The sequence below is a fragment of the Oncorhynchus masou genome, chromosome 8 (genome assembly GCF_036934945.1).
Source record: "Oncorhynchus masou masou isolate Uvic2021 chromosome 8, UVic_Omas_1.1, whole genome shotgun sequence".
In the NCBI taxonomy this organism is placed as follows: domain Eukaryota; kingdom Metazoa; phylum Chordata; class Actinopteri; order Salmoniformes; family Salmonidae; genus Oncorhynchus; species Oncorhynchus masou.
The window spans coordinates 29,132,848-29,147,205 of NC_088219.1; the positions used below are offsets into that span (position 1 = coordinate 29,132,848).

Sequence of the window (14,358 nt, forward strand, 5' to 3'; positions counted from 1 at the left end):
CACCTTTATTTGCCAAGGTAGAGTACATTATCAGTGAATATATTAAATGTACAGGCTACAATGTGCAGATCTCATGCATGGTAATAACTACATGTATTATATGCGACTTGCATCCTTTCACAAAGTTATATTATATTCTACTCAATCCATAGGCTTCATTAATGTCATTCAGATTTGAAGTTGATACATCTGGCTATGAAAGCTGAGGTTCATTGCTAGGTTCTGAACTAATACGTATACCAAACGTTTGGGTCCATACACAGATCAGCTAGACAGATAGCTAGACATCCATAGGCACACAGGCATTTTTATCCTGCACTGCACAATAAGCAAGAACATAGCAAGCTACGTTATTTCATCTATCTGCATTGCATGGCAAATATCAGCAAGGCAAGCTTACAAAATTGTACATTCAATTTGCAGTAAATGCTTTAGCTAGCTAGATTCTATACCTCCAATGTCACAAGATGAAAGCCTGGTTTGCTGGTTGTTTCAGGATTCCCTAAAACAACACCCATAAAGCTAGCCAATGTTAGCAAGTCAGCTAGCTTGCTAAATCACGATTTTCGTCAATTTAACTTCATGATTAAAAAAAATGCATAATCGTTTGTCTCTACATTAACATATTCCTGTCAACTGTACATTTCTCATATGATTCGTTATGACATTATAATCACTTACATTTGCTTCCATCCTAGTATTTTTGTCAGCCATCTTTGTTGAAGAAAGCCTCCAGCCTTGGGTTGCATAGGGTCAAATTTGTCATGGGAACCACTCGATATGATTGGTCATTGCCCAGCGGTCGCCGCTTGTGATTTGCATAAAGTTGGGAAAAGTGTATATTTTTCACCGCACTGCCCACAGCTCCCCTCTTCTCATTGCTTCCCATTCATTCCAATGGAAGGCAAGCAGTGTTTCACCGCACCGCATCCTGTGCTCGTGTATCATGCCCATTTTACGGAGATTCTGGCGCGGTCCCTGAAGCAGGGCTTTCCACCACCATTTACAAAACACAAAATAATGGAATTTCTCATTGAAGAATGGTGTCCCTCCAATAAGAGTTCCAGAACCTATGTTAATGCGCATTGAAGCTGTTCTGGTGACCCGACACACTATTGGTAACGATGTATGCTGAGAGTCGGGAAGCAAGTTCAGGGAGTGAATACAGGTAATAAATAAATAAATGAACAAAACAAGAACCACAAACAGCGCACCGACATGAAACAGCAACAACAACAACTGGGGAAGAAACCAAAGGGAGTGACATATAAAGGGCAGGTAATCAAGGAGGTGATGGAGTCCAGGTTAGTGTATTATGCATGCAATGCTGGTGACAGGTGTGCGCCCTAACGAGCAGCCTGGTGACCTAGAGGCCTGAGAGGGAACACACGTGACACTATTAAGACACTATGTTGGTGTTTCCTTTATTTTTGGCAGTTACATGTAGTTGCAAGTTGTTGTAAATAAAATATTGGATAAAAAATGTTTGTTTTTGTTAATTTAATTTAAACACCACATTTTGCCAAAATATATTTGATTTCATAACAACACAAGCAAATAGTCATAAAAGGATATAAAAAGGACATACAAGTACAAAATAACATGCAAAGAAATGAACTTCAAGCTAGATTGTAAAACAAATTAAGTTGAACAAAGCTGCAATTCAAACGGGACAAAAATCAGCTCTTTCAGAACGTCCATCTTTACAGTTGTGCTGTATGATATAATGGAGAGGGAGAGAGTGATAGAATACAGGAAAAGGAAAGCTACACTAGGACCTGGTTATGTGGACTCTTCACACAGGCCTTCGTTGAGAATCTCAAACTCCATCTTTCTACACTTGATGGCAGCCATGAAACACAGATTCACACTCCTCTTGCTCTGGGTCTTCAGTAGCTTCACACAGAACATGTGTTCCCCCTCCTTAGGACAGTCCCGGGGAACTTTACACAGACACTGTTTGGACTCTGATTGCACAAAGACAAAAGGGAAAGAGCACAGGTATATGAAATGATTTTGCTATGTTGAAACCCTATCGACACATTCATCCTTGAAACATAATTAATTGTATTGCATGTAAACTAGTTAACTCTTTGCAGATTAGGTTATTTCAGATGAAGTGGTCAAGTGCTATCTAAAACTGAAAGGGAATCTGTGGTCAGTCAGTCATACCAGTGCAGCTCTCCCACTCATAGCAGGTGTCAGAGTCGCAGGGCTCCTGGACTGAGCTCTTGGCAGCCATGCTGACCCTGAACTTGGCCCAGTCCAGGCTGACCACATCCTCGTCACACGGGCCCACATTCATGAAGAAGAGCTGGTCACCATGGCAACGGCCCGAGTGGAAACCACAGTAAGACATCATCACACCACTGCCAACTTCAGCATTGAAGATGCAGAACTCAGTTTTGTATGGGCTGCAATACACACACACAGGTGGAGCACACACAGACATGGAAATCATTAGTCAGTCCAAGAAGAGGACAAATCTTGATGAACAGACTGATTCGGGAACCAAATTATTATGGTGGCCTTCAGATGCATGTGTTTAGCTAATGTTAAAAGGCAATTAAAAGTCCATTAATATTAAATTGTTCATGACTTAATTATGATTGATAGGTAAAAGTGCTCACAGGCATGTCTCACGTGCCATGCAGATACATTTGGATCCAACGTGCCTCTCTCCTCTCCCACATTGATTGTCAGGAACAAATGGCTTATCTGGACAGACACATTGACAGGACAAACATCCAATTACGTAATTGAATTATATTGTCAATCATGTGATCGCCACTTGATTGTCGAAAAACTCTATGAGGTCTTTAAAAGGATGCCAACTTTCCACCAACATCCCTCTAATGTTTCTTCAAAGTCCATTTGAGACAGACTACCTATTTTGCAGTGCAGGTCTTTAGGAAGTGGAGGCTCCCAGGTTAGACTCTTGGCACAGGTGTAGAAGCCCTGTTCTGACGGAACCATGCCTCTCTCCGTGCATTCAAGTCCCACGGAGTGGTCCACCTTGTACTCCTTCTTGGAGGGGTACAGAGTCATACCCTCAGGCACGGCAGGCGGGGAGCACACCTTCCCTAAGATGGAGGACAAATACTCAACAAGACTGGTTTGACATGAAAAAAAATGAAAAATTATTATACTATTGGCAAAACATGGATTCCAAAGTCGTTCCATACAAAAGAGGTTTGGTATGGACAGAGTGTAATGCCTTCTGTCTGCATTCTATGCAGGGATTGTTCCTAAGAGGACAGACTTACTGATGCACATCCCTGTGGGAGGGGTCCAGGTCCCGTCAGGGCGACAGTTGATGAACTGGTAACCTTCCATTTCAAACCCTGTGAAGCACAGGAACTCCTCCATGTCGCCAAACTCATAGTAACGCTTATCTTTCTGACATTGAGAAGACAGAGAGAGAGACCAAACCTTCCATCATAAAGCCCTAACCTGCAGAGAGATGAACCTAGAGAAGAGGCCCCTCAGCCAGCTGGTTCTGGGGCTCTGTTAAAATATCCAAACAGATACCACAGAGCCCCAGGATAATTAAACCCAACCAAATCACGAGGGAAAGAATTAATTCCAAAAACTGAAAACATTGGAATGCCATCTGTGCCTAAACAGAGAGTACACAGTGGCAGAATATCTGACCACTGTGACTGACCCAAAACTAAGAAAAGCTATTTGCACATTGTTACAACACTGTAGTTAACAATATAACATGTCAAACGTTTCTTTGAAAATGTTTGTGTGTGTAATGCTTATTGTTTATTTATGATTGTTTATTTCACTTTCTTTGGCAATGTAATTCTTTACCATGCCAATAAAGCCCCTGAGAGAGAGAGACTAAATGAAGAAAAAGAAGATGCTAATAAGGGTATAAACAGGTAAAGGTCACTAAGAGACTGTGACATCACTGAGAGCTGGCCCAGAGTCTTTGGAAATATCACTCTTTCAGAGATCTTTAGTGAGCTCTGTCTCTGTTAGCTTTGTTAGCAGCTAGTGTTGTTAGCTTGTGTCTACCCTGAGGTGACTGTTGGCAGGACGCTTGGGTCTTGGACAGCCCTCCACGCCGGGAGGCAAGCCCTCTGCCCGCCCCTCTGTGGCAAAGTCCTCATCATTAACACATACATTTTGCCTGCGGAGAAAAGACAGACCAACAGAAAATCAGAAATGCACTCAGATATATAAATCAACAGTACGTTTTTATCAAGAAGACCAACACTCTTCCTGATCGATTCTATTTTACTGGAGTGGTATGTACAGGTAACTGCCAAAATAAAGGAAACACTAACATAAAGTGTATTAATGAACACTGGAACCACACCTGCTTTCAATATACACTGGGTATACCAAACATTAGGAACACCTTTCTAATATTGAGTTGCACCCTGCCTTTTTTCCCTCAAAACGGCCTCAATTCGCCAGGGCATGGATTCTACAAGTTGTCGAAAGCATTCCACGAGGTGGCTGGTCCATGTTGACTCCAATGCTTCCCACAGGTGTCAAGTTGGCTGGATGTCCTTTGGGTGGTGGATAATTTTGATACACACGGGAAACTGTTGAGCGTGAAATACCCAGCAGCGTTGAAGTTCTTGACACAAACCGGTGCGCCTGGCACCTACTACCAAATCCAACAACTAGACTTTACCGTGAAATGCTTACTTACAAACCCTTAACTAACAGTGCAGTTCAAGAATAAAATATTTACCAAGTAGACTAAAATAAAAAGTAATAATAAAAGTAACACAATAAGAATAACGAGGCTATATACAGGGGGTACTGGTACAGAGTCAGTGTGCAGGGGTAGAGGCTAGTTGAGGTTATCTGTACATGTAGGTGGGGGCGAAGTGACTATGCATAGGTAACAAAAAAACAGTGAGTGTACAAAAGGGAGGGGAGTGGGGGGGGGGGTCAATTTAAATTGTCTGGTGGCGATTTTATGAATTGTTCAGCAGTCTTTTGACTTGGGGGTAGAAGCTGTTGAGGAGCCTTTTGGTCCTAGACTTTGCGCTCCGGTATCGCTTGCCGTGCGGTAGCAGAGAAAACAGGTCTATTTCCTGGAGTCTCTGACAATTTTATGGGCTTTCCTCTGACACTGCTTATTATATAGGTCCTGGATGGCAGGAAGCTTGGCCCCAGTGATGTATTGGGCCGTTCGCACTACCCTCTGTAACTCCTAACGGTCAGATGCCGAGCAGTTCTCATACCAGGTGGTGATGCAACCAGTCAGTGATGCAACCACACTCAGACCTGCCTGGTGTTTACTCTCGATGGTGCAGCTGTAGAACCTTTTGAGGATCTGGGCACCCATGCCAAATCTTTTCAGTTTCCTGATGGGGAAAAGGTTTTGTTGTGCCCTCTTCATAACTGACTTGGTATGTTTGGACCATGATAGTTCATTGGTGAAGTGGACACCAAGGAACTTGAAACTCTTGACCCGCTCCACTCCAGCCCCGTCGATGTTAATGGAGGCCTGTTCGGCCCGCCTTTTCCTGTAGTCCACAATCTGCTCCTTTGTCTTGCTCACATTGAGGGAGAGGTTGTTGTCCTGGCACAACACTGCCAGTTCTCTGACCTTCTCCCCATAGGCCATCTCATTGTTGTCGGTGATCAGGCCTACCACTGTTGTGTCGTCAGAAAACTTAATGATGGTGTGGAGTCGTGTTTGGCCACACAGTTGTGGGTGAACAGGGAATACAGGAGGGGACAAAGTACACACCCCTGAGAAGCCCCAGTGTTAAGGATCAGCGTGGCAGATGTGTTGTTGCATACTCTTACCACCTGGGGGAAGCCCATCAGGAAGAACAGAATCCAGTTGCAGAGGAAGGTGTTTAGTCCCAGGGTCCTTAGCTTAGTGATGAGCTTCGTGGGCACTATGGTGTTGAAAGCTGAGCTGTAGTCAATGAACAGCATTCTCACATAGGTGTTCCTTTTGTCCAGGTGAGAAAGGGCAGTGTGGAGTGCGATTGAGATTGCATAATCTGTGGATCTGTTGGGGCGGTATGCAAATTGGAGTGGGTCTAGGGTGTCCGGGACGATGCTGTTGATGTGAGCCATGACCAGCCTTTCAAAGCACTTCATGGCTATCGACGTGAGTTCCACAGGGCGGTATTCATTTAGGCAGGTTACCTTCGCTTCCTTTGGCACAGGGACTATGGTGGTCTGCTTGAAACATGTTGGCATTACAGACTCGGTCAGGGAGAGATTGTAAATGTCAGTGAAGACACCTGACAGTTGGTCCGGGCATGCTTTGAGTACATGTCCTGGTAATCCGTCTGGCCCATAGCCTTTGTGAATGTTGACTTGTTTAAAGGTTTTGTTCACATCGGCTACCAAGAGCGTTCATATTGGCTCCCAAGAGCGTTATCGCACAGTCATCCAGCTCTCGTGCATGCTTCAGTGTTGCTTGCCTCTAAGTGAGCATAACAGGCATTTAGCTCGTCTGGTAGGTTCGCGTCACTGGGCAGCTCGCGTCAATACCCCGTTCAAAGGAACTTCAATCTTTTGTCTTGCCCATTCTCCCTCTGAATGGCAAAAATACACTATCCATATCTCAATTGTCTCAAGGCTTAAACATGTCAGTCTCTCTTACTCTTGAAAAATAGAGATGAAGCATCCCTCCTCCTGTCTGGCCGGTCCCTGGCAGAGTTTCCCCCCCCTCAGGGGAGCGGGGTTGTTGCACTCTCTGGTACGATGTCTCTTCATGGATGCATCACAGGCACTCCATGTCCCCCAGCAGCTCCAGTAACCATCTACTGCCTCTGAGGAAACCACACAGCAAACCACACTCAGACCTGCCTGGTGTTTACAGACCAGAAGCCAAACCACATTCAGCACTGTTTGGTGTGTACTATTCACCAGGAGTCAAACCACATTCAGCAGTGTCTGGTGTCAGTCAAACATACTGAGCACTGTCAAATGACTGTGCAATACACAACAGGGACTATACATAATCCTCATCCTATATAAAAATGTGTATATCAGTGAGTGAGTGGGTGCTGCTGTGTACCTGAGGTGTAGTCTTGCGCCCGTTGCTCACAGTTGGACCCATAGGTGCCCGTCTGGCAGATGCACTGACAGTCTGTGCCAGAAAGGACGGCACGGGCATTGTTAGGGCAGGGGGCACACTTGCAGGAGTCAAAGTGCTCCAGGTACTCCACCAGAGCTCTGGTCAGGTGCCTTCTTTTAGTGGCAGCACATGGGATCCCCTTGACCAGATTGATGATGGGCAACAGCTGGAGACAGATAGGAAGGAGACCAATTTCTCACAGGAAGTGACATGTTTTATGTCTTAGGAAAAAGCTGTTATAAACCGAAAGTATCTCAAAAAGACGGTATGGATTCACTATATCACAGCCAATCATACACAATCAATGAATGAACTGGATTCATTGTTTCCATCCTATTTCATTATATTCCACGGAGGGAGTTCTGACCTCATATTCCACAACAGCAGGGTTGTCTATGAGTGATTTGGCCCAGTTCTTATAAGTGGTGCTGTCAGGGGCAGCCCCTTTCTGCTCCCAGGCCAGGGCTGCAGCCTCTCCGTCCCTGCCTCCACGCACCATGGAGAAAGACTTCTCTGACGACTGCACGAAAGAGCCTGACCAACACAGAAGTAACAGCAAAGGATGAAGAGCCAGTTCTCAACAAAACTATTGAGAGAGATACTTAATGAAACCGAACAAGTGAAAAGTCAAGACGACTAGAGCAAGGTGGTCTATCTTGAATGTTCAATTTGTCTGTAACGGTAATTAGAAAAACCAACCTTCATGTTTTTGAGTCATTGTATTGTCGGAGCATCTTACAACATTTGAACTTTGCGAGTATATTATTATAGACATGCTCGACTCAGACTTTAGGCATCCTTTGGTATGCTCTTCTGTTAAACCTGTGACAATGAAACACAAAAAAATGAACAATTTATGAAATCAGAGAGAACAATGCACTAGCAGTGGGTATCATGCCTCCTTTTGACTACAAGGCTGTGCTCTCGTACCACTGTTCTTAAGCTCCAGTCTGCTGTATTGGTAAAGCAGATCATAGTGTCCCCCTAAGGTTCCGGAGGTGAAGTAGTGGGTCCCAAAGTGCATGAAGATCTCCCTGTAGAGGGCGTAGTTGTACTCCAGGGGCAGGCTGGTCAGAAACTGTAAGAAGGGCTCTGTCAGGTACAGGTCTGAATCCTTTACCCTGAATCTGGATACAGGTAACACCTGGTGCACTCGGAAGAACTGGGAGTCCTGCAGAATAGGGTGAGATTACGTAATCATAACGTCAGTGTTACCTTCCCAGCTTTGAAACGCAGTGATTGTATGCATGCCTCACAGTAAATGCCAGTCCTACTGCTTGGATAGAGGGTATGGTAATGTGATCTTAGATCTGTGATTGAGGGAAACCTCTACTTCAAGGTCTACCACTACGTTGCAATACCGTGATCAGTTTTTTATTTTTGTGTGTGTGATTGTGAATATGTGAGAGTGCATATACTGTAGATGCAGCTTGCCGTCTTCTTTGAAGCTGAAATAGCCTGCTTGAATGTCTTTGTGTTGGATTGGTGGTGGCTTCTGGAACCAAAGAAGAAGATCGGGACCCAGATGGAACTTGAGTCACCACTGGAGGAATCACTTCTGGTAGAGACTGGTGGGGAAGCCAGGTTGACGGTCTCACTGTAGACTGGCTGGGGTTCCTGTTTAAAGTCATCTGGGATCTCGACCTGTGGAAGCAGAACCACAACGAGATCTGATCCCAGACCAGTCAAACATGGGGAATAGAATAAGATGAGATCTCTATGCATTAATACTGTACCTTGATCTCAAAGCTTTCTACATTGGCTGGGACGCGGTAATACAGCCTGTAGCTGCTGCCTCTGCTCCTGTTAAGGTTGCAGGTGTCCCCCATGAACATGTTATCCAGTACCGCCCCCCTCTTAGCCTCTGCCATGGCATCAAACCTAAAACAGGAAAGTAACAGAAGCCAGCAGCATTAACCCCGAAGTTAGGTTACTTTTCTTAAAATCACAGGATACGTATCAAGAATTACATGAAGCCGTCCTGCTCTGTATTCACTGACTACTGCTAAACATCTACTATGACATTGACCACTGCTCCGGGCAATGTCTTATGCTGGCCTTTGACCTTTAACCTACCCGTTTCCTATGAGGTCAGCTCCAGGGACCACTCTCTTCTCAACAGGACACACTATTTTGAATTCATCACAGTTCTTCTCATCTGAGTTGTCCCCACAGTCGTTCTGTTTATTACATGTTAGTTTGGAGCTGATACAGCGACCTGCGACAAGGGGAAATGTACATGAGCAGAGTTTTGTTTAAATGTGCACAAGCAGTATTTTGTCTATACTGTATACGTAGTAGCTGAATATGTGACTGTTCACCATTGCCACACTGAAACTCTTTGCAGTTGAGTGTTTCCATCTTGCACTCTGTTGATGGGTAACACGCTCTGTCTTCTGTCAGAACAGCATCGCACTCCACGCCTCCAAACTGGGAAGGCCTTAGCAGTGACCGAGTCCTTAACTACAACATCAGAAAACTGGTCAGAGACAGACGGTGGAAGAGTGTGCGTGTATTTATGTCTGTGTGTCTCTGTGTGTGTATATTCTTTCACTTGCCTGTTTTTTGGCACACGGGGAGCACCCGGACCAGTTGGCCCAATCAGTGAGTTGACAGTGGATGAAGCAGGCCTGGACGTTACATGCCCGACTCTCATGCTTTTGACACAGCTGCTCACAGCTATTCTTCCAGTAATAGTCATCATATCGGATACTCCTGCAGAGGAGGGAATTGTGAAAACACAGGAAGTTGTATTCTATTGTATTTCAAAAGAGGTTTGTTTAAAACTGAGATGGTCATGGAAACGCTGAACAAATGCAAAAGGAGCTTTTGGCCAACTGACCTCAAAATTATACACATTAATCATAAATCACTTACAGTAAAATATCCTTCCTTTATGTCATTTATGGGGCTTGTGAAGCAAAAATCCCACTTTAAATATTTGACATACTTCTGACTTATTGTAAAACAATAACAATAGTCAATGTCTGCGGCCCCGCAGAAATCTAGTTAACAATAATATCAAAATCCCCATAAAAATGAATCACTTTAAGCTAGAGAGGGTTCTTTGCATGGGCAGCGTCTCAATCCACTACATCCCCTGATGTCCCCCGTCCGGGTCTGCAGGACTCGTCTGAAGTCGGTACATCTGATCTACCAACTTCTGTCTGTAGCGTTTATTTTAAGAATGTGAAATGTCAGAATAATAGTAGAGAGAATGATTTTTTCCAGTTTTTATTTATTTCATCACATTCCCAATAGGTCAGAAGTTTACATACACTCAATTAGTATTTGGTAGCATTGCCTATACTTAAAAAAAAAAACTTTGGTCAAACGTTTCGGGTAGCCTTCCACAAGCTTCCCACAATGAATTGGGTGAATTTTGGCCCATTAATCCTGACAGAGCTGGTGTAACTGAGTCAGGTTTGTAGGCATCCTTGCTCACACACGCTTTTTCAGTTCTGCCCACACATTTTCCATGGGATTGAGGTCAGGGCTTTGTGATGGCCACTCCAATACCTTGACTTTGTTGTCCTTAAGCCATTTTGCCACAACGTTGGTTATTGTCCATTTGTGACCAAGCTTTAACTTCCTGACTGATGTCTTGAGATGTTGCTTCAATAAATCCACATCATTTTCTTTCCTCATGAAGCCATCTATTTTGAGAAGTGCACCAGTCCTGCAGCAAAGCACCCCCACAACATGATGCTGCCACCCCCATGCTTCACGGTTGGGATGGTGTTTTTCGGCTTGCAAGCCTCCCCCTTTTTCCTCCAAACATAACGATGGTCATTATGGCCAAACAGTTATATTTTTGTTTCATCAGACAATAAGACATTTCTACAAAAAGTACGATCCTTGTCCCCATGTGCAGTTGCAAACTGTAGTCTGGCTTTTTTTTATTTTTTTAAAACTCTGTTTATTAAGTTTTACACACACACACACACGCACACAGACAATACAATATAAATAATATACTCAACTAGAAAAAAATACAAATAAAAATACAAATAAAAAAATAGCTAGTCTGGCTTTTTTATGGTGGTTTTGGAGCAGTGGCTTCTGCCTTGCTGAGTGGCCTCTCAGGTTATGTCGATATAGGACTCGTTTTACTGTGGATATAAATACTTTTGTACCTGTTTCCTCCCGCATCGTCACAAGGTCCTTTGCTGTTGTTCTGGGATTGGTTTGCACTTTTCACACCAAAGTATGTTTTTCTCTAGGACACAGAATGTGTCTCCTTACTGAGCGGTTTGACAGCTGCGTGGTCCCATGGTGTTTATACTTGCATACTATTGTTTGTACAGATGAACGTGGTACCTTCAAGCATTTGGAAATTGCTCCCAAGGATGAACCAGACATGGAGGGCTACAATTTTTTTACTGAGGTCTTGGCTGATTTCTTTTGATTTTCCCATGATGTTATGCAAAGAGGCACTGAGTTTGAAGGTAGGCCTTGAAATACATCCAGAGGTACACCTCAAATTAACTCAAATTATGTCAATTAGCCTATCAGAAGCTTATAAAGCCATGATGCCATTTTCTGGAATTTTCCAAGCTGTTTAAAGACACAGTCAACTTAGTGTATGTAAACTTCTGACCCACTGGAAATGTGATACAGTGAATTATAAGTGAAATAATCTGTCTGTAAACAATTGTTGGAAAAATTACTTGTGTCATGCACAAAGTAGATGTCCTAACTGACTTGCCAAAACTATAGCTTGTTAACAAAGAAATGTGTGGAGTGGTTGAAAAACTAGTTTGAATGACTCCAACCTAAGTGTATGTAAACTTCCGATTTCAACTGTATATATAGACAGGTGTGTGCCTTCCCAAATCATGTCAAAACAATTACATTCACCACAGGTAGATTCCAATCAAGTTGTAGAAACATCTCAAGGTTGATCAATGGAAACAGGATGCAGCTGAGCTCAATTTCGAGTCTCATATGAAATGTTCTGAATACTTCAGTTTTCTTAGTTTTTTTAAATTTTAACACATTTGCAAAAATGTCTAAAAACCTGTTTTCGCTTTTGTCATTATAGGATATTGTGTGTAGATTGATGAGGATTTTTTTTTATTTAATCCATTTTAAATAGGGCTGTAATATAACAAATGTGGACACAGTCAAGGGGTCTGAATACCCTCCAGAATGCACTGAATGTTATTTGGCTATGCACCATGCTATAGGCTTGTTTAACAGACAAGAAATGCTTATAAGTGCCTTTGACATTATTTTACATTATATGATTTTATAGTAGCAATAATTTTAATGAATTTAGCTGAATAAAATATAAATAATATTTTTTTCCATTTCCTGAGCGTTAAAGTGATCCTTTGAAACAGGTTCTATCTATATGCTAGATTTAGAGTTATTTTGCAACTTAAGTTGTGAATGTTGCAAACCATAGAATGCCTTATAAATTAAGATATATGGGCTGTATTATGACTAGGCTATCGATGATTTGAGAAAGTCGGAAAAAAACAGCTTGTGCTTTGTTCCTTGCTGCACACGTTGTTCTCTCCTCAAGTGATCATATTTTCATCCATCAGACTATTCTCAATTTAAATTGAATCTTGTCTTTACTAATATGTACAATTTGTTTAGATTTAGAATGGCCCATTAGCAAATGTACTGGAAAAGGGAGCGAGAGGAAAAAATACGTCATCCTTTTGCAACGGAGGCCACTTTCCCGCAGGGTTCGTTTCACTCATGTCCATCCGGCATGTTAGTAGGCTACTTCGGTTATTTTGCATATGTGAGGTGATATTCCGCCTATGGTCTCTCCAACCCTTTTCCTGCAACTACCCACTGCTTAATTTGGGAAACCAAATGAAATCTGTTTGTGAACATCGACAGTAACATATTTTCACAGCAAAACATATTTAATTAAAACGTTTGACAGCCCCTCTCTCTGCTTTCTGGAGAAAGGAATGAAGGGGAGAGGGGAGGATCTGGAAATACATGGTGGTGGGATATTCTGTAGCTAAAGGCAATGTGTCAGCCTGTTAATCATGAAAATATTTTTAAAAAGCCCAATTACGAGGCTATTTAAAATCAAATACAAAAGTCTTATAATTGTAGGCTAACTCTGAATCTGTTATTGGATGGGACATTCTAAACTGTAAATCTTCATCATACTCTTCATCATACTTTTTTTATAAATATTATTATTATTATTATTGTTGTTATTTAATACACTACTCCTCTTGTGTTGTCTTAAGGGTAAAAAATGACCTGCCACTGTGTTTTACAGAAGAGAAAAAACCCCAAATTATCTTTCTTCAACTTGAAATTGGATGACTTTTCCTAGAACGGCCCTAACGGCCCCTTACCCATCTGTCTATCGCCTCCTTTGAATTCCATGCTGTCACAGTTACCAGCCCTTTCAAGCTTAACATCCTTATCATTTATCGCCCTCCAGGTTCCCTCGGAGAGTTCATCAATGAGCTTGATGCCTTGATAAGCTCCTTTCCTGAGGACGGCTCACCTCTCACAGTCCTGGGCGACTTTAACCTCCCCACGTCTACCTTTGACTCATTCCTCTCTGCCTCCTTCTTTCCACTCCTCTCCTCTTTTGACCTCACCCTCTCACCTTCCCCCCCTACTCACAAGGCAGGCAATACGCTCGACCTCATCTTTACTAGATGCTGTTCTTCCACTAACCTCATTGCAACTCCCCTCCAAGTCTCCGACCACTACCTTGTATCCTTTTCCCTCTCGCTCTCATCCAACACTTCCCACACTGCCCCTACTCGGATGGTATCGCGCCGTCCCAACCTTCGCTCTCTCTCCCCCGCTACTCTCTCCTCTTCCATCCTATCATCTCTTCCCTCTGCTCAAACCTTCTCCAACCTATCTCCTGATTCTGCCTCCTCAAATCTCCTCTCTTCCCTTTCTGCATCCTTTGACTCTCTATGTCCCCTATCCTACAGGCCGGCTCGGTCCTCCCCTCCCGCTCCGTGGCTCGACGACTAATTGCGAGCTCACAGAACAGGGCTCCGGGCAGCCGAGCGGAAATGGAGGAAAACTCGCCTCCCTGCGGACCTGGCATCCTTTCACTCCCCTCCTCTCTACATTTTCCTCCTCTGTCTCTGCTGCTAAAGCCACTTTCTACCACTCTAAATTCCAAGCATCTGCCTCTAACCCTAGGAAGCTCTTTGCCACCTTCTCCTCCCTCCTGAATCCTCCTCCCCCTCCCCCCCCTCCTCCCTCTCTGCAGATGACTTCGTCAACCATTTTGAAAAGAAGGTCGACGACATCCGATCCTCGTTTGCTAAGTC

At 43.4% G+C, this 14,358-nt stretch overlaps 1 protein-coding gene across 2 annotated transcripts in view; it reads right to left on the reverse strand.

Annotated features, from left to right (window-relative positions):
- Positions 1–1,405: 1,405 nt before the first annotated feature.
- Positions 1,406–14,358, reverse strand: part of c6 (complement component 6) — a 28,652-nt gene continuing 15,699 nt past the window's right edge. For both annotated transcript variants that reach the window (XM_064972162.1, XM_064972161.1), the window contains exons 3-18: positions 9,634–9,790; positions 9,397–9,538; positions 9,152–9,293; positions 8,812–8,956; positions 8,510–8,719; positions 8,006–8,246; positions 7,775–7,897; positions 7,443–7,609; positions 7,016–7,241; positions 6,599–6,767; positions 4,027–4,141; positions 3,267–3,399; positions 2,889–3,083; positions 2,631–2,718; positions 2,173–2,414; positions 1,406–1,967 (exon numbers count right to left, since the gene is read on the reverse strand). In XM_064972162.1, coding sequence (XP_064828234.1) covers positions 1,783–1,967; positions 2,173–2,414; positions 2,631–2,718; positions 2,889–3,083; positions 3,267–3,399; positions 4,027–4,141; positions 6,599–6,767; positions 7,016–7,241; positions 7,443–7,609; positions 7,775–7,897; positions 8,006–8,246; positions 8,510–8,719; positions 8,812–8,956; positions 9,152–9,293; positions 9,397–9,538; positions 9,634–9,790 — 2,680 coding nt within the window. In that variant the 3' untranslated portion in view covers positions 1,406–1,782. The remainder of the gene's footprint in view (positions 1,968–2,172; positions 2,415–2,630; positions 2,719–2,888; positions 3,084–3,266; positions 3,400–4,026; positions 4,142–6,598; positions 6,768–7,015; positions 7,242–7,442; positions 7,610–7,774; positions 7,898–8,005; positions 8,247–8,509; positions 8,720–8,811; positions 8,957–9,151; positions 9,294–9,396; positions 9,539–9,633; positions 9,791–14,358) is intronic.